Below are 23,619 nucleotides of genomic sequence, written 5' to 3'. Positions count from 1 at the left end.
TTCTTTTTAAATTGAACAAAAGTGCATTAAGACCCCAAAACTCCACCACTACAGGCAGCTAAACAATCCTCTGCTTTAAAGCCGCTGTTGACAAGGCCAAGTAAAAGTAGAAGTAAAATGAAAGGATGTCTCCATTAATTATGCTATTGCATTGTTAATCCAGAACTGTATGTATCAAACACTAACTAAACACACTGTTTTGTGTATCTCCACATGGTGAATGAGGAGAAACACACCTGGGTGTCAGAGGCAAAATGTGTAATACACGTTCCTTTGTGGATTACTCATCAAATATAAATGTGTGATCCTGCAGCAGAACATACAGCGTAATGTATGAAGTCATATTACATATAAAATAAATAGCTAAATGTTTCCTGAAGAATTTTGCCCCCTTTTTTAGTTCAGTCTCATGACTTCATTGATTCAAAATTCAACCCAGTTCACTTTGTGATAAACTTTACAAAAAGTAACTTTTATAACCTTTAGATGTTGAAACAAGAGGCACTTCAACTGCCTAATATCTTACTTATATTAATCCCAATGACATTTACTGTACATGTACTAGTGCTGTCAATTGATTAAAAAATGTAATCAAGTTAATCAGTCATGGGCTGTGATTAATCACGATTAATTGCAAATTTAAAATACGAGGATTTGCTTGTAAATGTGCAGTGTTAAAGTGCTATCACTGATTCTTAGATATTATTTCTACAGAATGCTGAATCTCGTCAATCTAGCGTTGCTAAACCAGATGTAAACCAGCCTTATTTTTATTTAGTTTGTCTTGGTGTGGAGCAATGGCAGAAACATCACATATTAAAGGATCAGTTCTCCAGCTTGTAGCTTTAGGAATCGAGTATGAAACTTGTTTTCTTTTAATAAAATATCAAAAAAGCATCCCGACATTAATTTGAAATGGTATTTTTAAAGCATATTACCACCCTGTCACACATTTAGACGTAATGTAGGTTTAAGAGGCTCAGTTTAATACATTTATTTATATGTAAATTGTTGCAGCAAAGCACCTAAAACAATCTTATATCATTTACCTTTAGAGGTAAGTAAAGTTTCTCTTGTATGCACAAAAAGTGCCTCCACGTTGATGTGTAAAAAGGTGAAAAAAAGACACTTAAGATATCATGGCATTTACAAACTTTGGCAAGCGCTTCTTTATTTACATCCAGACTGTCTCGCAATGTCACAGCTTTTTTTCCCTTTTTTTTCTCTTTCTTTTTTTTTAGTTAAATGTAATCACCAAACAAGTTTGCTCTTTACAGATATACAGTGTTGTGTATACTAGTATCTCCCTGTTGGTGACGCTCGGACAACAGTGTAAACAGAGAGAAAGAGCAGTACCCACTCTTCACAAACACATGCAGGGAGTGGGACAAACATGTCAACAGTATGTCAGGGTTTAGTAACAGGAGACACAGTAGTCGTGTTAACATTTTCATATATTCTGACACTGTGGTGCTCAAAGCTGAGGTTACCCAGGAGTTGCAGCTTCTAGTTTCCTCCACAAGAGGGTGCAAGTGAATAAGTGACTGTATGACAACAATGTGAATGCCCTGGCCATACAAAGACAAATCATTCCGGGTCAGACACAGGACTAAAATACTACCAATGACTACCGTTTCTCCTCTAATGAGTGCAGTTAATATAACTTAGTCCTAGCAACAAAAACACAAATTAGAAAAATCACACCTACAGTTAGTTGCTGGTAGGGCATATCATTTTTGGCAAAAAGGTTTCCAGAAGGCATTTCAACAAAAGTCTTTTGCTCGTCACACAGACTGCTATGCCAGCTTTTTATATTTACACATACTATCTTAACAGATGGAGTATTAATGTCCATGGAGCATGCATAGGTCATCGTGAAAGCATCCAATCTCTTTTTGTGTATGCTGGGCTAATGAAGAGGGTCTCACCCATGATGAGAAGAGAGTCCCGACAAAAGAATGACAGCACAGTTCAAAGAAACCCAGAAAAGGTTCGAGCTCAGACTGCCGTGAGAGGAAAAAAAAATCTTCCATCTGACATTACAACATATACATACAAGTCAAGTGTCATTAAAAAAAGTGTAAAAGGAGATCTGTACAGATTATATCATGTGTTACAGCTACTGAGATTGAAAGCGAGGGAGGTCTTTCTCTGTTGCAGCTTCTAGCTCCCACGATAGTTACGGGATAGACCTAAAATAAATCACCCCAACCCAAGATAGTACACAGAGGAACACTAACATTCCTGCCCTACTAATTCAAAACTCATGGAGCTCCCATAATGCACCATGTTACACAGCCCCCCTCCCCAAATCCCCCCGAAACAAACACAAATAGTCTGTCGTATACTGTACAGTTGGCCCTCTTAAGGGAAAACATATTCACATAAAAAGTTTTTTCTTCTTCATGTAACATAAAAATTATAGAAATGGACAAACTCCTTCTCCAGACCTGGGCTTAAGTGTTCATTACAATAACTTCTTTTTTTCATTTTAGAGTTTGTTTACAACTACCTGAGGCCTAATTGGCTACAAAAGGCAAATATTTGAGAGTAAATCCTCTCTGTCAAACTACCCAGATTGTTCAGATTCTTTTATGAACACCGTACAAGGAGACGTTTAGCAATTTCTGTTAAACCCAGGTGAAGATTTTTGCCCACTTCTATTTCAGTGATCATGTTTCTCATCTTCTTGTTGCAACCTTTGGTAACACCTTCAGGACATTAACTGGCAAAATACTACACAAGGAAGAGGCATTGAGCGACTTCTGACAAAACAGATCAAGTCCCAACATGTATAGGCATATTTGTCATTTTGCTGATTAAGTAAAGAAAAAGGTACAATTTTGTTGATCAAATGTTGTTTCTCCTTCATTAAAACACTATTTGTGCTGTGATAATACTTTTAACTTAACGTTAACTTACCTAATACTGTTGTTGGAATTACTGCAAAAATAAAACAGTTTACTGGCGAACATGATTAAAATGAGCAACATGGCAGTCTGAAAATGAGACACATTGGAGGTTTTCCAATTGACTCACTCAAACCTGACAATGAATGAAATCCACACCTCAGGTTTATAGATAGAATTGATTCCCTGCAACCCAATGCGTCACACTGTAATCTCGACTTTGCTGGTGTAGTTAATCAAAAACACTCTCCTAATGAGAACAAACAAAAGCACACACACAGTCACACTTACAATCAAACAATAAAGCCATTTCAGAAAGAGTTGGAAAACATAAAATATGAAGACTCATCCGGAGCGCTGTGAGGATTGACTGTGACGACGAGTTACATCCTGTACCTTTCTGTCGGACACAGCAGCAAACGCTTTTCTCGAGAATCTAAAAAAACGCAGCGGTGCGTGAGCTGCCGCTTTAGAGTTTGTGATGTGTTTGCAAAAGCAGAGAGTAGTGACAAAGAGGAGGTTTGTTTTTTTATTTTTTTAGATTTTGTTTTGTGAGTCTGAGGATGATTGTGGCTGAGGGTGCAGCTGAACACATGCTGTTAATGAAGATGTCCTCACAGTCCTGCACAAAACGGAACAAATATGCAGTGGAGGCATATCTGCATCGAGATCTGGGCTTCCATACGCTGCTGTCATGAGAAAACCTCCTCCTCTAATTTCCCTTTGATTTCAAAACTTTGGAAAAACTTCTGAATTTGTATTTTCTTTTATCACTAAGACAAAAGTATTTTTTTTTTTTTTTAGTAACTGACATTTTTAGAGGTATTAGGTTTCACCAGACTACAGCGAAGGCCTTACACACATCCAAACACACGCAGCTCTGAAATCAGATGCAGAGATTCAGGAGGGCCTTGGTGGTTTAGGTGTTGCGGACAGCTAAGGCCTGTTCCAGCTCCTGTCTCCTCTGCTGGATCTGTTGAGGAAAGAAGAGAAGAAGAAATATGTCATGTAAGCTGTAGAGGCATGTAGAGGCAGAGATAAGAAGTTGTTGTGAAGTGAGTGTAAAAGATAATTCCTCACCTTGCAGTAGAAATAGCGGCTGACCGCCTCCTGGGACCAAGGCTCGTGGTAAAACGCTGCCCTCCTCTCCTCTTCAGGGTTCCCCACCACGTCTGTCATTAACTACAGCCAATGAGAAGGACATCATTAATGATAGGACTTATTAATAACCAGCGTTAATATTATATGTGACAATAAGTATTCAGATCTTTTACTTAAGTAAACGCAGCATACCACAGGGGAAAATTACTCCACTACAAGTAAAAGTCTTTCAAAATCTAATTTAAACATACAATATGTAGTTTTCTGCCGCTGTTAGGGGTCTCTCCCATGGATGTATTAAGGTCTCTCCATCAAATAAATAACGAAAGACAAACTTTTTGATGACGTCGTGAAGTAGCTTGGGATCATGGGAGTTGTTTTTATTGCCAACCACAATTACTGTTAAAAATGTAGACGTGACTCAGGCAGAAACAATGTTCACAGAGTTACAGACAAGCTAATGTATTACAGTTCTGTTCATGCTACGCTAAGTAACGTTATTCATGTTATGTCATACTAATCAAACAGAAGCAGTGTTTCCTACATAATTAGTTAGCTAAGATTCTGTATACATGTGCTGGTAGCTAACTGGTTAGTGAGCAAGCTAGAGTTAGCCAGCTAGCTGTTATTACACTTCATGGAGCTGGCGTTGGCTGCTTTGTAACGTTAGCTTGTAAAGTAATTTGCAAACGGCAAGCTAACGTTAGCCAATTTACTAGCTAGATCAGCCCTGGGAGGAAGTAGTTGACGGTATCCACTAAAGACAGTATTTTGCTACATTGGCTAGCAATCCGTCCACGTTAGCAAGCAAGCCGAAAGCTAGAGTAAACTAGCTAGATTGGTTAAAGGTTATGATTGACGCCATTGACAGGCGACCAAATGTCCTTACATAACATTTTATTTCTACAAGTTTGAACATTGTGGGAAACATTTGGGATAATGTAAGTACACAACTCAACAAAACATAGTCGTTTTTAGACATTTTAATGCGGAAATGCTTCATATAAGAGATTTAAGTAGAAGCACGTAGAAGTAAAAGGCGGCAGAATGGTTTGTCAGTGGGAATTTATCTTATTATGTAAGCATTACTGTGTGAGCAGCATTTTATGTTGTAGGTGGTGAAAATGTAGATAATTCTAACTATTTTTGGGTAGTTAAATCTACAATTAATTAACAATTAATCCATAATGCATAATCTTTCACAAACTGAAAACATATTTTGTATACGAAACCATGATATTCAAAGTGACTAATAACTACAGCTGTCAGACCCTTTGCATTTTATAATCTACCCCAATATCTTGAACATATGTCCAAATAAAGGCAGCGAGTTGTTTCAATGGAACTTTAAGTTACGAAAGGAGCGACATAAATATCGAACCTTAAGGTCTCGGCTCTGGGATTTAAGCCAGTCCTGGATGTAGCCCTTGGGATCTCTGGAGAAACTGAGCATGAAGTCCCTCTGGATCTTCAGCTGGTTGATGGACTCGATGGTCTCATGGATCTGAAAGAGGAGCAGTTACATACTATAGTTCAAGAACTAAAACAACTACAGCTGAATAATCTATGTATCCTGATAAAAATATCCAAATACGACAAAATCTAGTAAAAATGATTATGTATCAGGTCTTAGAACTACAATTTTCACAAATAGGAAATACAGAGTTCCTCCTGAAAATTTTGGGGTTCATACTGAAAATGTTGGGTTCATACAGATGTAAACATCAGAAAAACAACAGATGAAAAGGTGAGTAAACTGCTGAACGTAGAGTCTCCAAACCTGCCCACAATATCGACTGCACTTCAATACAGGCAGTTCTGCAATATGGCAATATTCTCAAAAGTATAGGTGAATGAGGAAAATAATTTGTTACATAGAAAGAGGTACATCTCTGCCATCATGCTAATGCTCATGTATGTATTTTGTATCTTCTTCCTTCCTGCTCACACACACACAGCAAAAAAAACGCCAGTTTTAAAAGTTAAAATGTGTCTGTTAAACATAAATCTTGGTCAAACGTTTAAAATAGAAGGGTGTGAAATCCATTACAAGCGAACTACTTCAATAAAACAAAAGCTCCTGTAAAATTGGTTGTTCCCAAAAGGCAGTTTAGAGAGATTTACAGCATCGAAGGTAAATCAATCCAGAGTATGTATTCTGAGATGCTGGTGATCTCACCTTGTTGTCGAGTGAGGCGATCTCCTGCTGGTTGGCGGTGGAGAGGAGGAAGCTGCTCATCTGACCCTTCAGGGGGTCTTCCACCTCCACGTCAATGTCGTAGCAGGCCGTCTTCTTCTGGTCGTTGGGATCCACGCTGACAGAAAGCAAACGTTAATTTATGCAGAAGAAAATCATTACAGAACCTAGAGAGAGCGAGACCTTTCAACAAATTCTTAAAAGCAAGTCATGGTGCCTGCAATATTACTGAATCCATCTTCCCTAATTAGAAGGGTCTTTTCTTTTTTCCTTTTCTTTTGTAAAGTGAATAACACAACTCAGTAATAGTACATCTTTGTTTACAAACCTACAAACAACATGAATTCGGGTTTTGACTATACAGTCAGCTACCACATATTGTTTATGATGTATAATGGCCACCAGTTGTGGTTTATTCATGTTATTACTTTAAATTTAAAATGATTCTATTTTTATGTTTAGTAATAAAGTTAATTGAAAATACAAGAAAAACAATACACCAAAACTACTCTGAAAAAGCTTGAAGAGACATTTGAACACTGAGAAAAACAAAAAGCTATTTTAATATAATATATTTTTAAAATGTCACTTTTTTCAGGGAGAAAAACAACATCATAGCACAAATACCAAAGGAGCAAGACAACTTTGGGTTCAGTAAAAGGGAAAAACATACATGTACAAAACATACACTCAAAACGTTAAACATACTTCTTCATACTTGTGTCTTGGGCAGGGGAATCTCGAAAAAAAGAGATTTTTGATCTCAGTGAGGCTTTTCATCGTTTATTAACATTTATATATACAGTACAACAGGAATCTACCTGATGACGTGGTTGATGACGATGGGGTCGGGGGGTAAAAGGAGGTTGGTGAGGCGCTGAGGGATCTCAGAGAACTTCAGTCGAGGGCAGTCAAAGATCTGTGGAGGAGCGTGAAAATATCTGTGTTCATACACATAGGTGTGTAATGATAACTGTAGCTAGGTTAATTGATTTTGCTAAAAAAAAATGTATAAAGTGGAGTTTGTATTATGTATAATTTCGAAATTACAGAAGTCAGTATTGCAAGATAGATATATTTCATGTTACTCATGTTGTTCCAGTAATATCATATTTTCAGCAACACTGATATTAATATTTATGCAACCACCGTGTGACTTATAGCACAGAGAGTCCCATACCTGTTGGAAATACTTGTCACAGTTGATGTACTCCTTGTCATGGGAGTCCTGCAGCTTGTTGGTCTTGACGTATTGCCAGAGGGCCTGGATGATGCAGGAGCGAGCCTGAGTGTGAATGCCAAGCAGGCGAGCCAGGCGAGGGTCCAGCTTAAACTGGGGAGGCTGCGGAGACGATATAATCGCATTACAACACTTCTATACAACCGCCCACCTCGGAGCCTTTACATCATCACACCAGACAACCTTATCATATTTGGAGACGGACGTCAGGTTGGAAATGGAGTCTTTAATGCACTCTGTAATGTTTCTGTAGACTGGTGGTTATCAGCGATGTGAGGCCTGCATGTTGTCACGACAACAGCTGGTTTCAATGGCATGGATTAGTCACAGAGTTGTGAGAGTGTGTGGCGCCCTCACCTGGTAGTCCAGCATCAGCAGCAGAGTGCAGCGCACGCTCACGTCCCCCGGCCTTTTCACCTGGAAGCCGTCCGTCTCCTGAGTGGTGGGCGTGCGGTGCCACTGAAAGAGCAAGGCACCACGCTTTGACTACACACCCCAAACTGAGGTGGTTTATTCACACTGAATTTCTTTTGATTCACATATTATTTTTTTCGGCTTGTTTCACACTTTATTAAAGGTACTCTAAGCGATGTCACGCGTTTTTTAGGCTACAACATTTTTTTGTCACGTACAGCAAACATCTCCTCGCTATCCGCGAGCTGCCGGTCCCCTGAACACACTGTAAAAAAACGCGGTCTCCGTAGACAGCATAGGGTCCACACACGCCAACAAAAACAAAGTAGTCCAACCTGGACCATGCAAACATACACAAACCGTGTTCCAGTGTTCAGCCAATAACGGACAAGAAGGATTGGGGGGGGGGGTTAGAGCGCTGAAGCACAGAAGGGAGAGAACGGGATGAGGAGGCGGGAGTCTTCGTTTTGTTTGAAAATACTTTGAACGTCAACAAGAAGTAACGTCACCCAACATTGCTTGGAGCACCTTTAATCAGAATTGCTGATTAATTCCTGCTTTAAAGGCCCTGAAAACTTTTTTCTCCTTAATCAGCTTCCTATTAAACCACTTAAACATCTATTTACCAACAAACTATAAATGATAAATTTACAGTTTAAAATACACAATGTGCTTTAACATGTACATATCATCCATTATTGGCAAATATAAATTCTGCACGCTGTATAAACTGTATATAGACATGTATACAGCCATACACTGTACATGACTTTTTTTTTGAACAAACAATATTTATTCCTTTCATTTGTTTCCATCTTTAACAGGTTTCAATTCTAATTTGTTCAATACTTTGCTTTTTGATCACAATCCTGCAAAACTAATTACATTTCCTCTGCTGTACTTGTGTGTAGTGCTAATTAGCAAATGCTAGCATACTAGCACACTAAACATGAGATGGTGAACATGGTAAACAAAACTGCCCATGCTGATGTTAGCCTTATTGAGTGTTACAGTTTTACATAACAGCTAATTTGACTTTAACTTTGATTGTTTAATATTGAATGTTATAGAAAAAATACTTAAGATTTTAAACCAAGTTTTCGGGTGTTTAAAGGGAGCTGCAGACTGTTTGAAGCAGGAGATTTGGCACAATTAACAAATGTACAACAAAGTCAATTGAGTGCACCTATATCTAGCAGCCTTGCTCTTGTTCTAGAGCACATAGTCTGTGGTTTGGTGGTTTTCCATTTCTGAACAATGTGCTAAGAAACCAAGATAGCAAAAGGTTAACCATGTGGCTGTGCAGCTGAATGTTCAATCACACTTAGGATCACGCTGACAGCGCAGACTTGAAGTGAAATAACAAAATAAAAAAATAAATAAAAAACTATTTTCATAAGATTCTGCGTTTTAGTCTTTGTTTTTACATATATCAGAACCTCGTCTGTATCGAACTTCAGATGAAATGCTTTTTACATTTTATCTTAATGGCTAAGAAACAAAAGAAAGCACTTTAAGCGCCATCTTCAGTACAGTGGATTGTAGTACCTTGGCATGCAATACAGAGGAATGGTTTCCTCCAACCAATGGCTGAATTAGAACAGATTAAGTTCTGATTGTACCTCAAGGTACAGACAAAATTCTTTTGATGGAAAATCATTCAAAGCCATGCACCTGAGAGCCTTGCCAAAATATCCTCTTAAAAGGAGAAACCTTGAGAAGTCATAAATTTCACTTTGGAACTTCTGAAGTGTTTTTTTGAAGTCAATACATTTTGTGAAGATACAAAGTAAAGGGCAGCTAATGGTTGTTTTTAATATTTGATTTCTCCGCTCTCATATCTGCATGTTTAAACAACCTTGCAATGTTGTCTGTTGTAAAAAAAACAACAAATTATTAAAAAGAGAGAGAGGGCATGTTTGTTTCCTGCCTGTTTCTTTGTATTTATCTAATGGGGTGTAAAAACAAAAAAGGACCAGGTTCGTTGAGGTGATTGCAGCTCTAGACATAATCAGACATTACAAACTAACTATTTTCAGTGAACGTCTCACCTCTGCATTATAAAGAGGCTTTCACTGACTCTGACTGCATTCACTGATTTGAGCCGCATACAAAAAGTGCCAAACAAGCTGTCTGGATTTGAATGTCAAAGACATAAAACTAACTAAGCCACAGTGAAAAAAACACAAATATTTTTTTGGGGAGCTACACGATAACGAGCTTCATATTTAACATATAGATATTCGGGAGTGGTATCGATCTTCTGCTTATTTCTCGGCAATAAAAAGAATAAGCGTATTAGTAAGTAGTAGTATGTTTTTAGAGTCACTTTTGAAGACTGAGTAGACATATTTTCTTGGCATCATCACGACAAACACTAAAAAGTCTGCAGTCGTTTTGTAACAGCGGGTAAAAGGTCGATCAGATAGCGTCTAAAAAGAGCCTCTGGTTGTCGTTGTTTGAACTGACCTCAACCAGGTGGTTGTCAGGACCGTAGAGGTCTTTGTCCAGCTCAATCACCAGGCTCTTGAAAAACGAAGAAAACTTCTTCTTCTGTTTCCCCGGCTGTGAAACGGACAGGGAGAGGTGGTCAATTAATGTCTAAAAACAGACACACAGAAGCAAAAAGAAAACATTCGTCGGCGTGTCTCTGCTTATAGCAACGCCACTCATCATAACCCCACAAGAGGCCGAGTGAGACCAGAAGGAGAGTGAGACACTAGATATTCTCAGGGTCCACTTCCTCCCAGCTCAACCAGAAATATTTGTGGTTAGTGAAACCTAAATGCTTCCGACCGCTGTGAGATGACAGCCTTGCCCCGGACTGCTAAGAACATCAGAGCTTTTTGAAGGGGAGCTTATGGTCCAAGACAAATGTAAGATCATTCTGCTTTTCAAGCTGCATCTACAGCCTCTCTAATGACAACATCTGTCATTCATTTTATATTCTGAGCCAGCCAATACTTTTCTGTCCTAAATTGTTTGAGCACATCATTAGTGATGAGAGTGACTGCTGACCAAAAACGACCCAGAATGGCACACTTTCAAACTAAATGATTATAATATCTCTCTTATTTATATATATTTGATGACATAATACTACACCCTGCAGCAAATCAGTTTTCACAGAAATCATTATTATTATTTTTTTTAAGTTATTTCACTTTTAAATTGGCTATGTATTAAATAGCATAGGTATAAAAACTTGCACTGTATATTTTAGATGAACAAAACTTACGTCGTCCAGCAACTTCCCCTCTACTCGGAGTTCCCACGATGCAATGCTGCCATCTGAGTCATCAGCGTCGGGTCTGGCAGGGTTAAACGTGTTCGATATGTAAAGCCTCAGTTTACGCTTCTGCTGCTGACACAAGGGCACATAAAAACACCACAAATTAAACGGACATTTCACAAAAACTTAACTGTAAATGCCAAGCTGCAGGTGCCCCATCGGAACTGATGAGCTCAATGTAACGGCAGATTAAAATAGTGCTTTAATATAACAACAGTCAAGGCATCAAATGAGGCTTCAGTCTTACAAAAAAGGTTCATTAGTTGTTAACAATTTTAAGATCTTTCAGTGCATGTTGAGGTGTAAAAATGACACCTTGAGGACAGCTCACTGGCTCCTGATTTTTTTTCCTTACCTTCATTGGTCTCTTCAGTGCCTCCTGGATGTCCACACGTTTGCGCATGATGGTCTGGTCCAGTTTGCGCTCAAATGCCAGCAGATCCATGTAGGCCTGAGACTCGGGGACCAGCTCACGGATCTGCTCAGAGGGAAGAAGATCTGACGTTAAAAACTTTACATCACGCACACAAGATTAAGAAGTCAGATTTTAGCCACATAACATTTAGTTTTGCTTCAAGGAATAATATTGAATATCAGGAAAGTAAGAATTCTTATTTGGGTTTTTGTCGAGTTAGATGAGAAGATACAGTACATATAAAGCTGCTGGCAGCAGCCGGTTAGCTTAGCTTAGCATAAAGAGTGTAAACTAACTAACTAACCCTAAAGGTAAAGCTAAAGGTACCAGCACCTCTAAAGCTCACTTATTAACATGATATATTTTGTTTTTTAATCGGTACAAAAACTAAAATGTTAAAATGACACATTCTAGTTTTGGGGGTCTGGAGTTTGTTACCTTTGGACAGTGCCAGGCAAGCTGTTTCCCTAAGTTTCCAGTGTTTATGTTTAGCTAAGCCGCTAGCTGTAGCTCCATATTGAACAAACAGATATGAGAATGAGAACAGATATGAATCTTCTCATCTAACTCTGCAAGAAATTCAAATAGGCAAATTTCACAAAATGTCAAACTATTCCTTTAATTTCTCTGTTACAAACAGTTATTTTCATCATTGAGACTGAGTTAAATAACCCAAGACTCTAGTATTTCTACAGCTGCACCTTTGCATCAAATAGAAATTGTATTGATGGCTTGTGAATCATTCTATACACATTTCCCCAAAAAGTCAGCCAAACATAATTGCTCATTTATTTTTAGAAGGTTTGGGATCTCCACTATAATTTCAAATAAAGTTGGGAGGGTTTTAACAAAGTTTGGCTGCTCCTGACTGAGCCACCGCCAGGTTAGTGGGGTTCATACAGTAGGTCAGGCACCCTGGTGGACTAGGGGTCTAAGGTCCTGACCATGAGCTCTAATGCCCCCGATTCGACTCCAGCCAGGGACTAATGTTGTATGATGCTCCCCCCTCTCTCTCCCCCGATCTCTCCAGGATCCGCGACATTTAATGTCCAAAAATACTGACGTACACCTGTGACACAAAACAAGTTTGAGGAGACTAAGGACTTAAAACCTTGTCATCCCATAAAAACGTCATCAGATAACTGTACAATATTTGCTCTATATGAGACTCCAAAACTGCTGCCCAGCCCACCATTAATACGGCGGACCACACCATCCTGGGGACATTGGGGAATAAAAATGAGATGCAGAGTGTGCAGCCAACCAGCCAGGACTCAGACATTACCATACCGATGAAAGTCCTCGGAGCATCAAGGGCTGCTGCTTACTTACCAAACTGTACACACACACACACACACACACACACACACACACACACACACACACACACACACACACACACACACACACACACACACACACACACACACACACACACACACACACACACACACACCTACAGTTCGCTCCTTCTCCTCCCTTCCTCCTCTTCTTCCCTCTTTCATGTTTCTTTCTAAATGGCTGCCTTTATTGTTCCCTCTCATTCCTTCTCTATCTCCATCTCAAAGCCTTTCACCGGGCCGAGGTGCCGAGCAGACAGAGTGTGGCAGACATTCCCTGTCCGTGACTCATTGTTGTGGAGTGGTGCCCCAGCCAAGCCTACTGCTATCTCTGTCTGGGTTATGTTAGGGGATAAGACCTGAGCCAAGACGCTCACAGTCTCCAGACCTCCATAGTTTCAGTGTGAAAGTGTTCTGTATGCTGGTCAGGATGTGGTGAGGGCCAAAAACTACGGGATGAAAATCTCAACCTCAGTCGGCACAGACTCACCTGTGGCAACATGGTGGTTCTCTTTCGGTTCTACTTGCGGTTGAGTCTCCGCCATATCCCGCTAACTACTCCAATTTAAATCAATACGCCACTATCCAAATAACAGAATGAAACCCTAAACAAAATGGCCTAAAATCTCCTGATCGCCCCCTCATCCTCTCTCTCGTCATTTGGAAATAACACATAATCATCTGGCCCTCTGCGCATTCCAAGAACCCCTGACATCAAAAACCGACCAGGATTTTTCTGTGTTGCACTCAAAAGATAATTACACACACATATACACACACAAAAAAACACAGCAACAAAGGTAAAAAATATGCAGCCTCACCCTTTGCGGAAGAATCTTGTCTGCCATTTTCCTTCTCTTAGCACTAGAGAGAGGGAGAGAAAGAGGGAAAAGAGAGCATGTTACTATGGTGACTGATAGCGTAGCACCCAGGCCATCTGCTAAAATGCTGGGCCATATCCAGCACCCCAGCATCCCAGCTGTTTGTGTGTCTCTGTGTGTGTGTGTGTGTGTGTGTGTGTGTGTATATGGTAATGTGTTTGTGTGTGGTATCTGAAATGCAACGGTCCACCTGCTGAATGAGAGCCTCTAACAGCCAAAAAAGTCACACACACACACACACACACACACACACACACACACACACACACACACACACACACACACACACACACACACACACACACGGGGGTTAGGAATGATTTTCACAGAGGGGAATGTATGTGTGTGTTCTCACATAGAATAACATCAGTCTAACGACACCATGTTTTTTATACTTACCAGGGAGGGACTAAGAACTATAAGAATGTGCCAAGTTGGTGCCTTTGTCAGAACTCTTACTCGATGACACTGATTACAAAAACAACACTACAGCTTCCTTCTATATTAAACATGTCCTTATAATATTTAATCTGTGGACACCTGTGATATATTAATTCATGCAAGTGTTCTGTTGTTGTTGCCTGCAGAAGGAGGTCAGAATGATTTATTTTAGGATGATTTAATAACATTTTTCTCATCAAAAATAAAGGACCTTGCAATGTGAGGTGTTACGTCGAAAGGTGTAAAGAAGAAAAAACAATTTGTGTCTTATTTCAAAGATTTCAGATTCTTCACCATAGTTCTGTTTTAGGATATTATCTCTTAAATTGAGCTGAACTAAAAGACAATCTACTATCAAACACCTCCATTGTGAATCTGTCAAGGTTCACCGCTTTTATCAAGTCTTTTTGCTGAGATTGTTAGATGAAAAGATTGATACAACTCTCATATCTGTCCGCTAAATATAAGGCAACAGCCAGGGGTGGTTAGCTTAGCTTAGCAGAAAGAATGAAAACGGGAAAACAGCTAGCCTGGCTATGTCAAAAAGCAACAAAATCCACCTGCAAGCAGCGCTACACTCACCAATTAACACATCTCCATTGTTTAGACTGTACAAAAACTAAGTGTAAAAATGACACATAGCTCTGTGAAAACACAACTTATAATTTTTACACTTAATTTTTTGCACAGATTTAACAAACAAGATGTAACATGTAAATTAGTGAGCTTCAGAGTTGCTGGTAGGTGGATCTTGTTACCTTCAAACAGAGCCAGGCTGTTTCCCCCTGTTCCCAGTCTTTGTGCTAAGCTAAGCTAACTGCCTGGTAGCTTCATATTTAGTATTGCGCTAATGATCTCCTCATTTGTCTCTCTGCAACAAGTGAATATGCACATTCCCAAAATATCAAACGATTCCTTCCAAGGGTAGATGGACTTTCGTAGTGGGCTTATTTCTATGCTAGTTCAAAATCTTTTGCTTACCTGAAATTTTCTTTAGATTACATATTTTTTCTTTTTTGTAGAAGGGGATTTTTTTTTTTTTTGCAGTGTAGACACATTTCCTATCACAGAGCACTGAAACGGTCTGTGAAGCAGAATGTTCCATCAACATGCCAAATACTGAAACAAGCCTGCTGCAAGGACAATTGAAAGATCTGGGAGTGCATTGCAAAGGAAAACACAAACCTGCATCACAACAATCCGCCATTTGAAACTGTTCTTAAAAAGGGGTTTGAGATTGGATTCTAGTTTAAGTTTCTGTTCGGGCTGAAACAAACTGTTTCCATCATGCCATGCTCCAGTCTAAAGCATGCACCATTACATTTTAGGGGGTCAACTTCTAAGCCTGAACGTATGGTTGGCCAAAACAACTCATTCAGGGAGTGCTGGGCTCGGGTGAAATGCTAAATAGGCCAGAGTCATCAAACGTAAGACATGCAGCAGAATAAACTCCTACTTTGATCCGAGCGTGGGATCTGATTGGGGCTCTCTCATGTCCATCTGCCTCGCCGGCATCTCATTGGCTCCGGGGAATCCAACTGGCTTCCTAAGAATTGGTGAGGATTCGAAGGTTGTCCGATTAGAGTTGTGGCGAGACACACACTCAAGTACGATGTCAGAGGGGGAACACCTGGTGGTTCTGGCTGTTTGTATGTCTGGATGTGTGTTAAGTTCAAGGGTCTGTTAGTAGGTGCAAACTCTAAAAGTCAGACAAGGGCAGGCACTGGAATGGGCGTGTAACTGTGTCCATGCACGCACAATGTGCAGCAGAGGAGGAGCAGGGAGGCATCCTGCTCATCTGAGGGACACGCTCATTCAACAAAGTTTCTCTGTGAACCAAAACAATCATGCTTCACACACACAGACAGACAATACACCGACAACAGACACACTGGGAACTTGTGTATCACAGGAGAAGGAGCAAACAGGCAGTGTGCGAGTTCAGCTCTATCGCTCGGTTCTGAATTGCAAATATGGATGCTGCATTGATGAAGTAATGTGCGGATGAAGACAACATGCATTCTACTGACACCTTTTTGCATTTCCACTGTCACCACCTTAAAACAGCTGGCCTAGGACCAAGAAACCTGTTTCATTATCGCATAAAGCTAGCAATGCTCCTAAGCAACCCTGGGTGTCCTATAACAAGCATCAACAGCAGCAAGGAACATTTTTAGGTTACTTCAAGGACAAAAACCAAAACATAAAAAAACAAGGTTCAGAGGTTCATATAAAAAATCAGGACTTTATAAATAATACAGTAATACTTCATTGGAACTACAAGCTCAAATAAAAATAAAAAATAAATCCCGAACTGTGCACCAAACTATGGGAGGAGATGGTGAAGCTGGGTTCGCAAGAACAAAGGAGCAGATCCTTCAAGAGTAACTTAACACCAGCTAAAAATCACTCCAGTTGTTACATTGTTCTTGTGAGTCAGTGCACCTTGACAACACTGTTGGATATGGTTACACACTTTGTCACAAATCTGAAACTTTCATCCAGAGGAGGTAACTGAAACAACGGTCTTCATCTTGGTGTTACGTTACTCTTTAAGAAATAGAACCTTTTAGGGTGCTTGGATGGCTCAGTTGGTAGAGCGGGCACCCATATGTAGAGGGTTACTCCTCGACGCAGCAGGCCCAGGGTTCGACTCTGACCTGTGGCCCTTTGCTGCATGTCATTCCCCCCTCTCCCCTTTCATATCTTCAGCTGTCCTGTTGAATAAATGCCGAAAAAATAATCTTAAAAGAAATAGAACCTTTTAGGGGGAAAGAAATTGAACTGAACTGGTGCTAAAACACGTAATCTAAAAAAAGGTGTGGTAACTCAGATCGGTAGCTGTCATTCGACTCTTAAAAATGTGAAACCGCAGAACAGTTTTGTGGAATTTACCCTCAGCCTTTGTGATACAATGGCCCACCGTGATAAAACACAAGAACTACAATAATTAGTAACCACTTGGCATTAAAGACAAGCAAAAATGTTGTTTGTATAAAAATGTGACTTTTCTAAATGTGAAAAGATTTCTTTCCACATGGCATCAACTTTGCAAATGAGTTATGTTAATATTTTAATATGCATCTGAAATGTTATGCCCAGGATGATGCTGCATTATTTCTGACAGATTTTTCTCACCTTTAAGAAAACATTTTAAAGCACACACACAAGACGAAACCTCACAGATGACTATGCTATTAATTAGCCTCTACATGAAATCTACATTTTTACCTCATTGTGTGTTTTGTGCGATACAAAAGTTTTCCAACCCTGTCTCCTAGAAATGTAATCTATATACTATGAATTTGCTGTTTTCTTTTAACATAATAAGAAAAGCTTGTTAATTTATGTATTATCCAAGTCACGTAACCGGACTGGTGTCAGAGTCCTTTGCCCACCATCTGCCTATGAGACATAAGGTGCATCCTAGAGCACAAAAAGTGTCCCTATTTGGGAAAACAAATTAGTAGTATACAAACGTAATTCCTAGGACACAAGGTTGAGTATTCATAGCACTTTATGCAAAGCAAACTGGAATTAAATCCTATTTTTAGCAGCAGCTTTGCGTAGGACAGTGTTTGTTCCGCAGAGCGAGTGTCGCTGGGACCATAAGGTCTCAATGACACTGCAAACACAGGTGGGCCGCCCTCAGCTGGCAGCCGCGTGGGGTCTGAGCTGGATGGAGTAGAGCTGGAGCATCAACTTGTTTGCCAGAGGACACACACTCTCTCGCAACAGAGAGCGAGAGAGAGAGAGGAGAGAGAGAGAGAGAGAGAGAGACAGACACCTGGACAAGTCACCCTGGACCATCGATCAGACCCTCCGCAGCCAGCCAGGCTGCTCTGGGGGTTGAGGCCCCGATGCAGGACAAGCCTGTTCGACAAGCCTGCTTAATTGTAAGCGGATCAATCGTGCTGCAGATACTGAGAGAATGAAACCGAGAGGGACAGAGGTCCACTGAGTGAGCATATTGATCTCCTTTCTAATGACCAAACCTGCCACACACTTGTCTCCTAACAGACATCCATCCACTGTGTGTGTGTGTGTGTGTGTGTGTGTGTGTGTGTGCATGCCTGGGATACTGATGTTCAGATCCTTTGTCAAGTAGCAGACAATAGATAGTACTAATAGAAGTACTAGAGCCTGGACGCCTGCAGACAACAGCATGGACATCACAAAGATAAGACCACTGGGCAAACGAGACAACAAAAACCCATGAAGAGCGAACAGAGGGGAAACATTCAGTCACAGCAGCAGTTGGGATGGTGAGAAGTGGATGCACAGAGCAGTGAGGATTGCTAAGGATGCAACAATAACAAAAAGGAGCAGTGGGAGAGATTCAAAACACACATTGAAATAAAAGCTGTACAGAGACACACAAAGGTCAAGGTTTCACTTCTCATAAAAATGTTTTTTATTTTATTTTTTAATCAGATTCCATGAGATCACAGTGTGGAAATGGTTTGGTACAGGTATGACCACTGTGGCTGTCTTGTACTGTAGGGCTGTAACTTATTATAATTGTTATATAATCTTTTTTCTTATTATTCCATGATCGTATAATAAATTTGTTCTGTGCGTTCAGTCTAGAAAATATTTCGCCTTTCTCTTGTTATGTTGTTGTTGTTGTTGTGGCACTAGGGATAACAATGTCTGCCACTTGCTCCACCACTTTATACACACCACTGTGTATGAAGACCAGATATTTTTTCAGCACACACACAGAACGGACAGCTGGCGGACAGTCAGGAGATATTCGCTGAATTTGACAAAAAAGTGTACTGGATTCGAATCTCAGACTCCACCTTTACTGTAACATAATCTATATGTGACATAACATTGTTAGAAATGTTAACCATACTGGCGCCTGGTTAGCTCACCTGGTAGAGCGGGGGCCCATATATGGAGGTTTACTCCTTGACGCAGCGGCCGTGGTTTCGAATCTGGCCTGCGGCCCTTTGCTGCATGTCATTCCCCTTCTCTCTCCCCTTTCAAGTCTAAGATGTCCTACACAAATAAAGGCCTAAAATGTCCCAAAAAATAATCTTAAAACAAATGTTACCTATGACAGCTATGTTTCTGGACCATTAAATATATTCCTTATCTAATACCTACTAACAGGAATATACATTAGTTGGTTTTTTTTCAAACCCTTTTTATAATTTAACAAATGATTTGTGTTTAATGTTGTCTTAACACAAGCAGCTGAATGACATCAAGTCTAAAATGAGGAAAATTATGAGTTTAATCTGGAATTGTGTGATCAGAATATAAGAATCTGTTAAAGAATTTCATACCAGCTTTTGGTATGTAGTACAGTTGGTGCTAAAAGATATTGTGGTCCGATGCCCAGGTCTTACTTCATTGCCTGCACATGAATCATGACCATTTCCATGTTTGGTTTTGAAGATTTATATCAGACTAGTTCAAAGTGAAACCATGGCCTGTTTATGATCTCAATCATTCCACACAAAATCAGACAAATAAGGATTTCTATATGCAAGCCGTGCAGTGATTAGGTAGGAGTTGAAGGTTGACTAGTTCTCAGACTCACTTTCTGGCCCGGCTCTGGACGGCTTGCTGCTGCTGCTGTTGCTGCTGCTGCTGCTGGACCTGCTGGGAGGGTGCAGGCCTCTTACGACTGGGCTCCATCACCGGGGAGGGCAGGCCGGGCCGCACCGCCGGGCTCCCTCCGTACGGTGGGCCGGGGGGGCCCATGGGAGCTCCCTGGTGGGGCATCCTCGCTCCAGACGGCATGCCAGGACGCTTGGGAAGAGAAAACAGGAGAAAAGACGGGTCAAATACATGTAGAAAAGATTCTTCACTGTGTTTTTCTGATTAATTATAATCACAAATTAGTGCTTCTAAAAATATAACAAAGGAAACATTAGATCAATTGCAACTTTTATGCATTTCCTTCTGATGGATTCAAGGTGGACTAAGAAGGTTTTTGTAAACACACTCATCCTATCTGACAAAGTCGAGCTGCAACAAAGACAGCTCCTCATCCAGACCTCACACATTTCTAGTATTTAAAATCAAATTCTGGTGTCTGCTCTGGTTCTATTGAAACTCCTATCGAGTCACCTATCTTTTGTAACATTTGGTAACATTTCAGTAATCAGATAACAGTTAAGTTGGTAAACATTAAGCAATTGTGTGACGTCAAATTACACGATTTCGGTTTTGAATTGTAACCATCTGGGGCTGTAAACATGAACGGAATTGTGTAGTAAAACGTTAAAGGACGTGCAATCTAATATGGGATTTGTTTGTGTTAGACGGTCGACATTAGACACCAACATGAAATATGGAGCACGTACAAGCAAGTTTTGAGCCCTAAAAGTATCGAAGAAATCCTCCTGCCAGTGGTGTGTGAGATACATTCATTTTGAAACATTTGGAAAACTGATGCTATTCTGTCTTTTTAACACTGGGTTTCCAGAAAATGTCAGAAACAAGAACTGCACTGAGCAGTTCAATAAGCAGCATTGTTTTGTTTCCATCTTATTTTTGGTTCTGTTGTCTGCTTTAAACAAAAAAAAAATATTGACGGCTGAAAAATAGAGAAAAATCTTCATTTAGTCTTTCTCACACACACACACACACACACACACACACACACACACACACACACACACACACACACACACACACACACACACACACACACACACACACACACACACACCTAAACAATGCCAACAGTGTCTGGGCCCACAGTCTCACACTCCCGTCTTGACGCCCGGGAACAACTGGGGAACTCTCACCTGTGCTTGTCACTCCCATAGCAACAGCTGCCTCCCGCCTCAGTTTATTGTCTGAAAACCAAATTATGGTTTGTGTGATAGAAAAAAATCCTTTGACTCCTCTGAACGACAGCACAGACCTCCTACTATGTGTGAAGAACTGTATGTCTTCTAATATAATACCATTTTATGACTTTAAATGCATCAGAGGCGGAAGGAATACATTTTCCAAGTTCTAATCCTTCTGAAATACATCACATTACTGAAGCTAAAGACTCTCTTTACTATGACTTTGCTGTAATTCCTTTCAAATTTCAGGTTATCCTACGGCTGGCCAATATGGCCATAAAATCGAGATTATTTTTTAAAAGCTTAGTGGACAATTTATGATTTGAATAGATTTAGTTTTCTCTGCAAAACTCAAAACTCAAATATGATTGAAACATCAGATTCATTTATGGGTTTATGTGCAAGAGAGTTGAGCGAGCATAATAAAATACCTGCATAGTTTACAAGGCTGTCGTAATGTAAACACAGAAAATACCGGTTATCTCATACAGCTAAACACCATCAGATAACTAAGCAGAACACGGACATTACATTTAATATTCAGTTTAATTACAGATACAGCAGAAAAGTCTGTCATGACTCAAGACAGCTAAAGTAGCCAGCCACGTGACTTTTCTGACTGAAAAAAAAAGTTTTTGTGCACCTTGTAATAACATTTTACACCTTATCCAAAACCAAAAAGGTAAATTAATCAAATTAATTTGTTATATTGCCCAGCTCTAGTTGATGTTATGTCTAAATGCTGTATGTTTTTACATAATTTTGCATTTAATCAAATGCTAAATTGGGGAACCCAGGGGTAAGAGGGAGGGTGAGGGGTCCGATAAGGGCCCCATGGCTTACTTTTGCTCCGGGGCCGCCTAACAGGTTGATCCGACCCTGAGTGTTGTACGGTATGATTTATAACAATGCGTCATAGTCCTTAAGATCATCGCAGGGTTTGTATATAAAGTCTTTATCCAAAAAAAGTAGCTATAACTTCTAGATAAATGTAGTAAAGTATTTATTATAAAGTATGGAAGAGTAAAGTCGCATAACGTGGAGGAAATTGAATACAAGTACATCAAAACTGTGCATAAATACAGAGCTTGAGTGAAGGTCCTCCACCAGTCAAATGCATTATGACCAAAAATTGATCCAATAATATGACAATCATTGGCGGTTTCTCAGTTAATATCAAACTATAAATATTCTACAAAGGAAGACAACTTGTCAAATTGGACATTTTTTAAACCATGAAAGATGCTCAGTCTATTCTTCTTCTTCTTCTACCATTCTATTATTCAAAAAAACATCTAAACCTCGTTGTTTAGCAGAGATGTGACTTAACAGACCCGAATGTTTAACCATCAAATGTCCTCTTTCAAATCGGCAAAGAAACTGCCTGCTACATTTTGTAACAGAATGAATAAATGTTGGAGAGAGAGAGAGAGAGAGAGAGAGGACAGCTGAAGGATACAAATCAGGAGTTTTATAAGCTCACGTTTTTCCAACATTCCATACCGTTTGTCATCTCTACATGTGGATTAGGTACAAACACATTTCAGATTTGATCTTTAGACTGTCCACAAACACGTGAAAAAACAAACAAAGAAGAAGGTAATAAACAGCAGGGAGGGCACAAAAAGAAAACTAGATATCAAACTGGGTTCAAATGTCAATGCATGTATTCACAGGGCGATTTAATAACTCATAACAGCATACGAGAGGCTAAGACTGGCGTACTATGTGCCCTTTGAAATGGTGACCAAGCAGAGATCCTGTGATAAGAAGCTCAAGCAGGCGTCGCTGTCACTCTGGCTGGGAGTTTATTCGGCGGGGGGGGGGGGGGAATATTGGGGGTCAAAGCAACTGAGAAGGATCTCCGAACGGGAGAGGATAAGACAACATATGGTCGGGGCCTCCCGCTTGAATCTTGTCACCTCGTGGAGCTTCAACAGACCCCCTTCTTTTTCTATCTCCTTCCTACCTAAGCTGGACAATAACACCCAAACAGACCAGACTCTCAGCAGCCAGACGTTCTCTTACAAGCGTCTGCGTGGAGAATTTGAGCCATTCAGATAACAGAAAACCATAGCTGGATAATGTGTAGGATGAGTTTCCCCTAACTCCACACACACAATGAGTGGTAATTTATAATGTGACCTGCTGAACTGACTCCAACACTGTGCCCGGAGCTCAGCCAGCCAGAAATCGAATCTGCCATGTGGTTGGATATCTGAGAAGTGTGTTGGCATCTCTGGAGGGATTTGAAGTTGCTAAACTTAACCCACACTGTACTAAACATACGAGTCTGTGGGTTGTAACGTGGATGGTCCCTTTTAAAGGCTTTGATTGGAATCAAATCTTTAAAAAAAAATAAAATAAAAATGACGCTCCTTGAATGTGACCTGACTCATATGTTTAGGGCTCAAACTTGAGATAATTTTAATTATCTGTTTATTGTCAATTAAGTGTCCGAAAACAATGAAAAATGCTTATTTTATCAGATATTGAGTTTACTATCATGGGAGAATTTATTTTATTGTGTTATACTACATATGTTGTTTTAGATGCAACTCATATACAGTA

At 39.9% G+C, this 23,619-nt stretch overlaps 1 protein-coding gene across 8 annotated transcripts in view; it reads right to left on the bottom strand.

The window, feature by feature from the left end:
• Positions 1 to 1,140: 1,140 nt before the first annotated feature.
• LOC120552347 (SWI/SNF-related matrix-associated actin-dependent regulator of chromatin subfamily D member 3) overlaps positions 1,141 to 23,619 on the bottom strand; it is a 36,522-nt gene continuing 14,043 nt past the window's right edge. For 2 of the 8 annotated variants that reach the window (XM_039790326.1, XM_039790322.1), the window contains exons 2-14: positions 19,785 to 19,996; positions 15,687 to 15,776; positions 13,730 to 13,772; positions 11,509 to 11,631; positions 11,100 to 11,225; positions 10,331 to 10,426; positions 7,805 to 7,933; positions 7,388 to 7,549; positions 7,029 to 7,126; positions 6,190 to 6,325; positions 5,392 to 5,514; positions 3,990 to 4,091; positions 1,141 to 3,882 (exon numbers count right to left, since the gene is read on the bottom strand). In XM_039790326.1, the coding sequence (XP_039646260.1) occupies positions 3,829 to 3,882; positions 3,990 to 4,091; positions 5,392 to 5,514; positions 6,190 to 6,325; positions 7,029 to 7,126; positions 7,388 to 7,549; positions 7,805 to 7,933; positions 10,331 to 10,426; positions 11,100 to 11,225; positions 11,509 to 11,631; positions 13,730 to 13,772; positions 15,687 to 15,776; positions 19,785 to 19,996 (1,494 nt within the window). In that variant the 3' untranslated portion in view covers positions 1,141 to 3,828. The remainder of the gene's footprint in view (positions 3,883 to 3,989; positions 4,092 to 5,391; positions 5,515 to 6,189; positions 6,326 to 7,028; positions 7,127 to 7,387; positions 7,550 to 7,804; positions 7,934 to 10,330; positions 10,427 to 11,099; positions 11,226 to 11,508; positions 11,632 to 13,729; positions 13,773 to 15,686; positions 15,777 to 19,784; positions 19,997 to 23,619) is intronic. The other 6 variants (XM_039790323.1, XM_039790325.1, XM_039790324.1 and 3 more) reach the window with 6 other exon arrangements.

Source organism: Perca fluviatilis, chromosome 22 (genome assembly GCF_010015445.1).
Source record: "Perca fluviatilis chromosome 22, GENO_Pfluv_1.0, whole genome shotgun sequence".
Lineage (NCBI taxonomy): Eukaryota > Metazoa > Chordata > Actinopteri > Perciformes > Percidae > Perca > Perca fluviatilis.
This window is presented reverse-complemented; position numbering and strand designations above follow the sequence as displayed.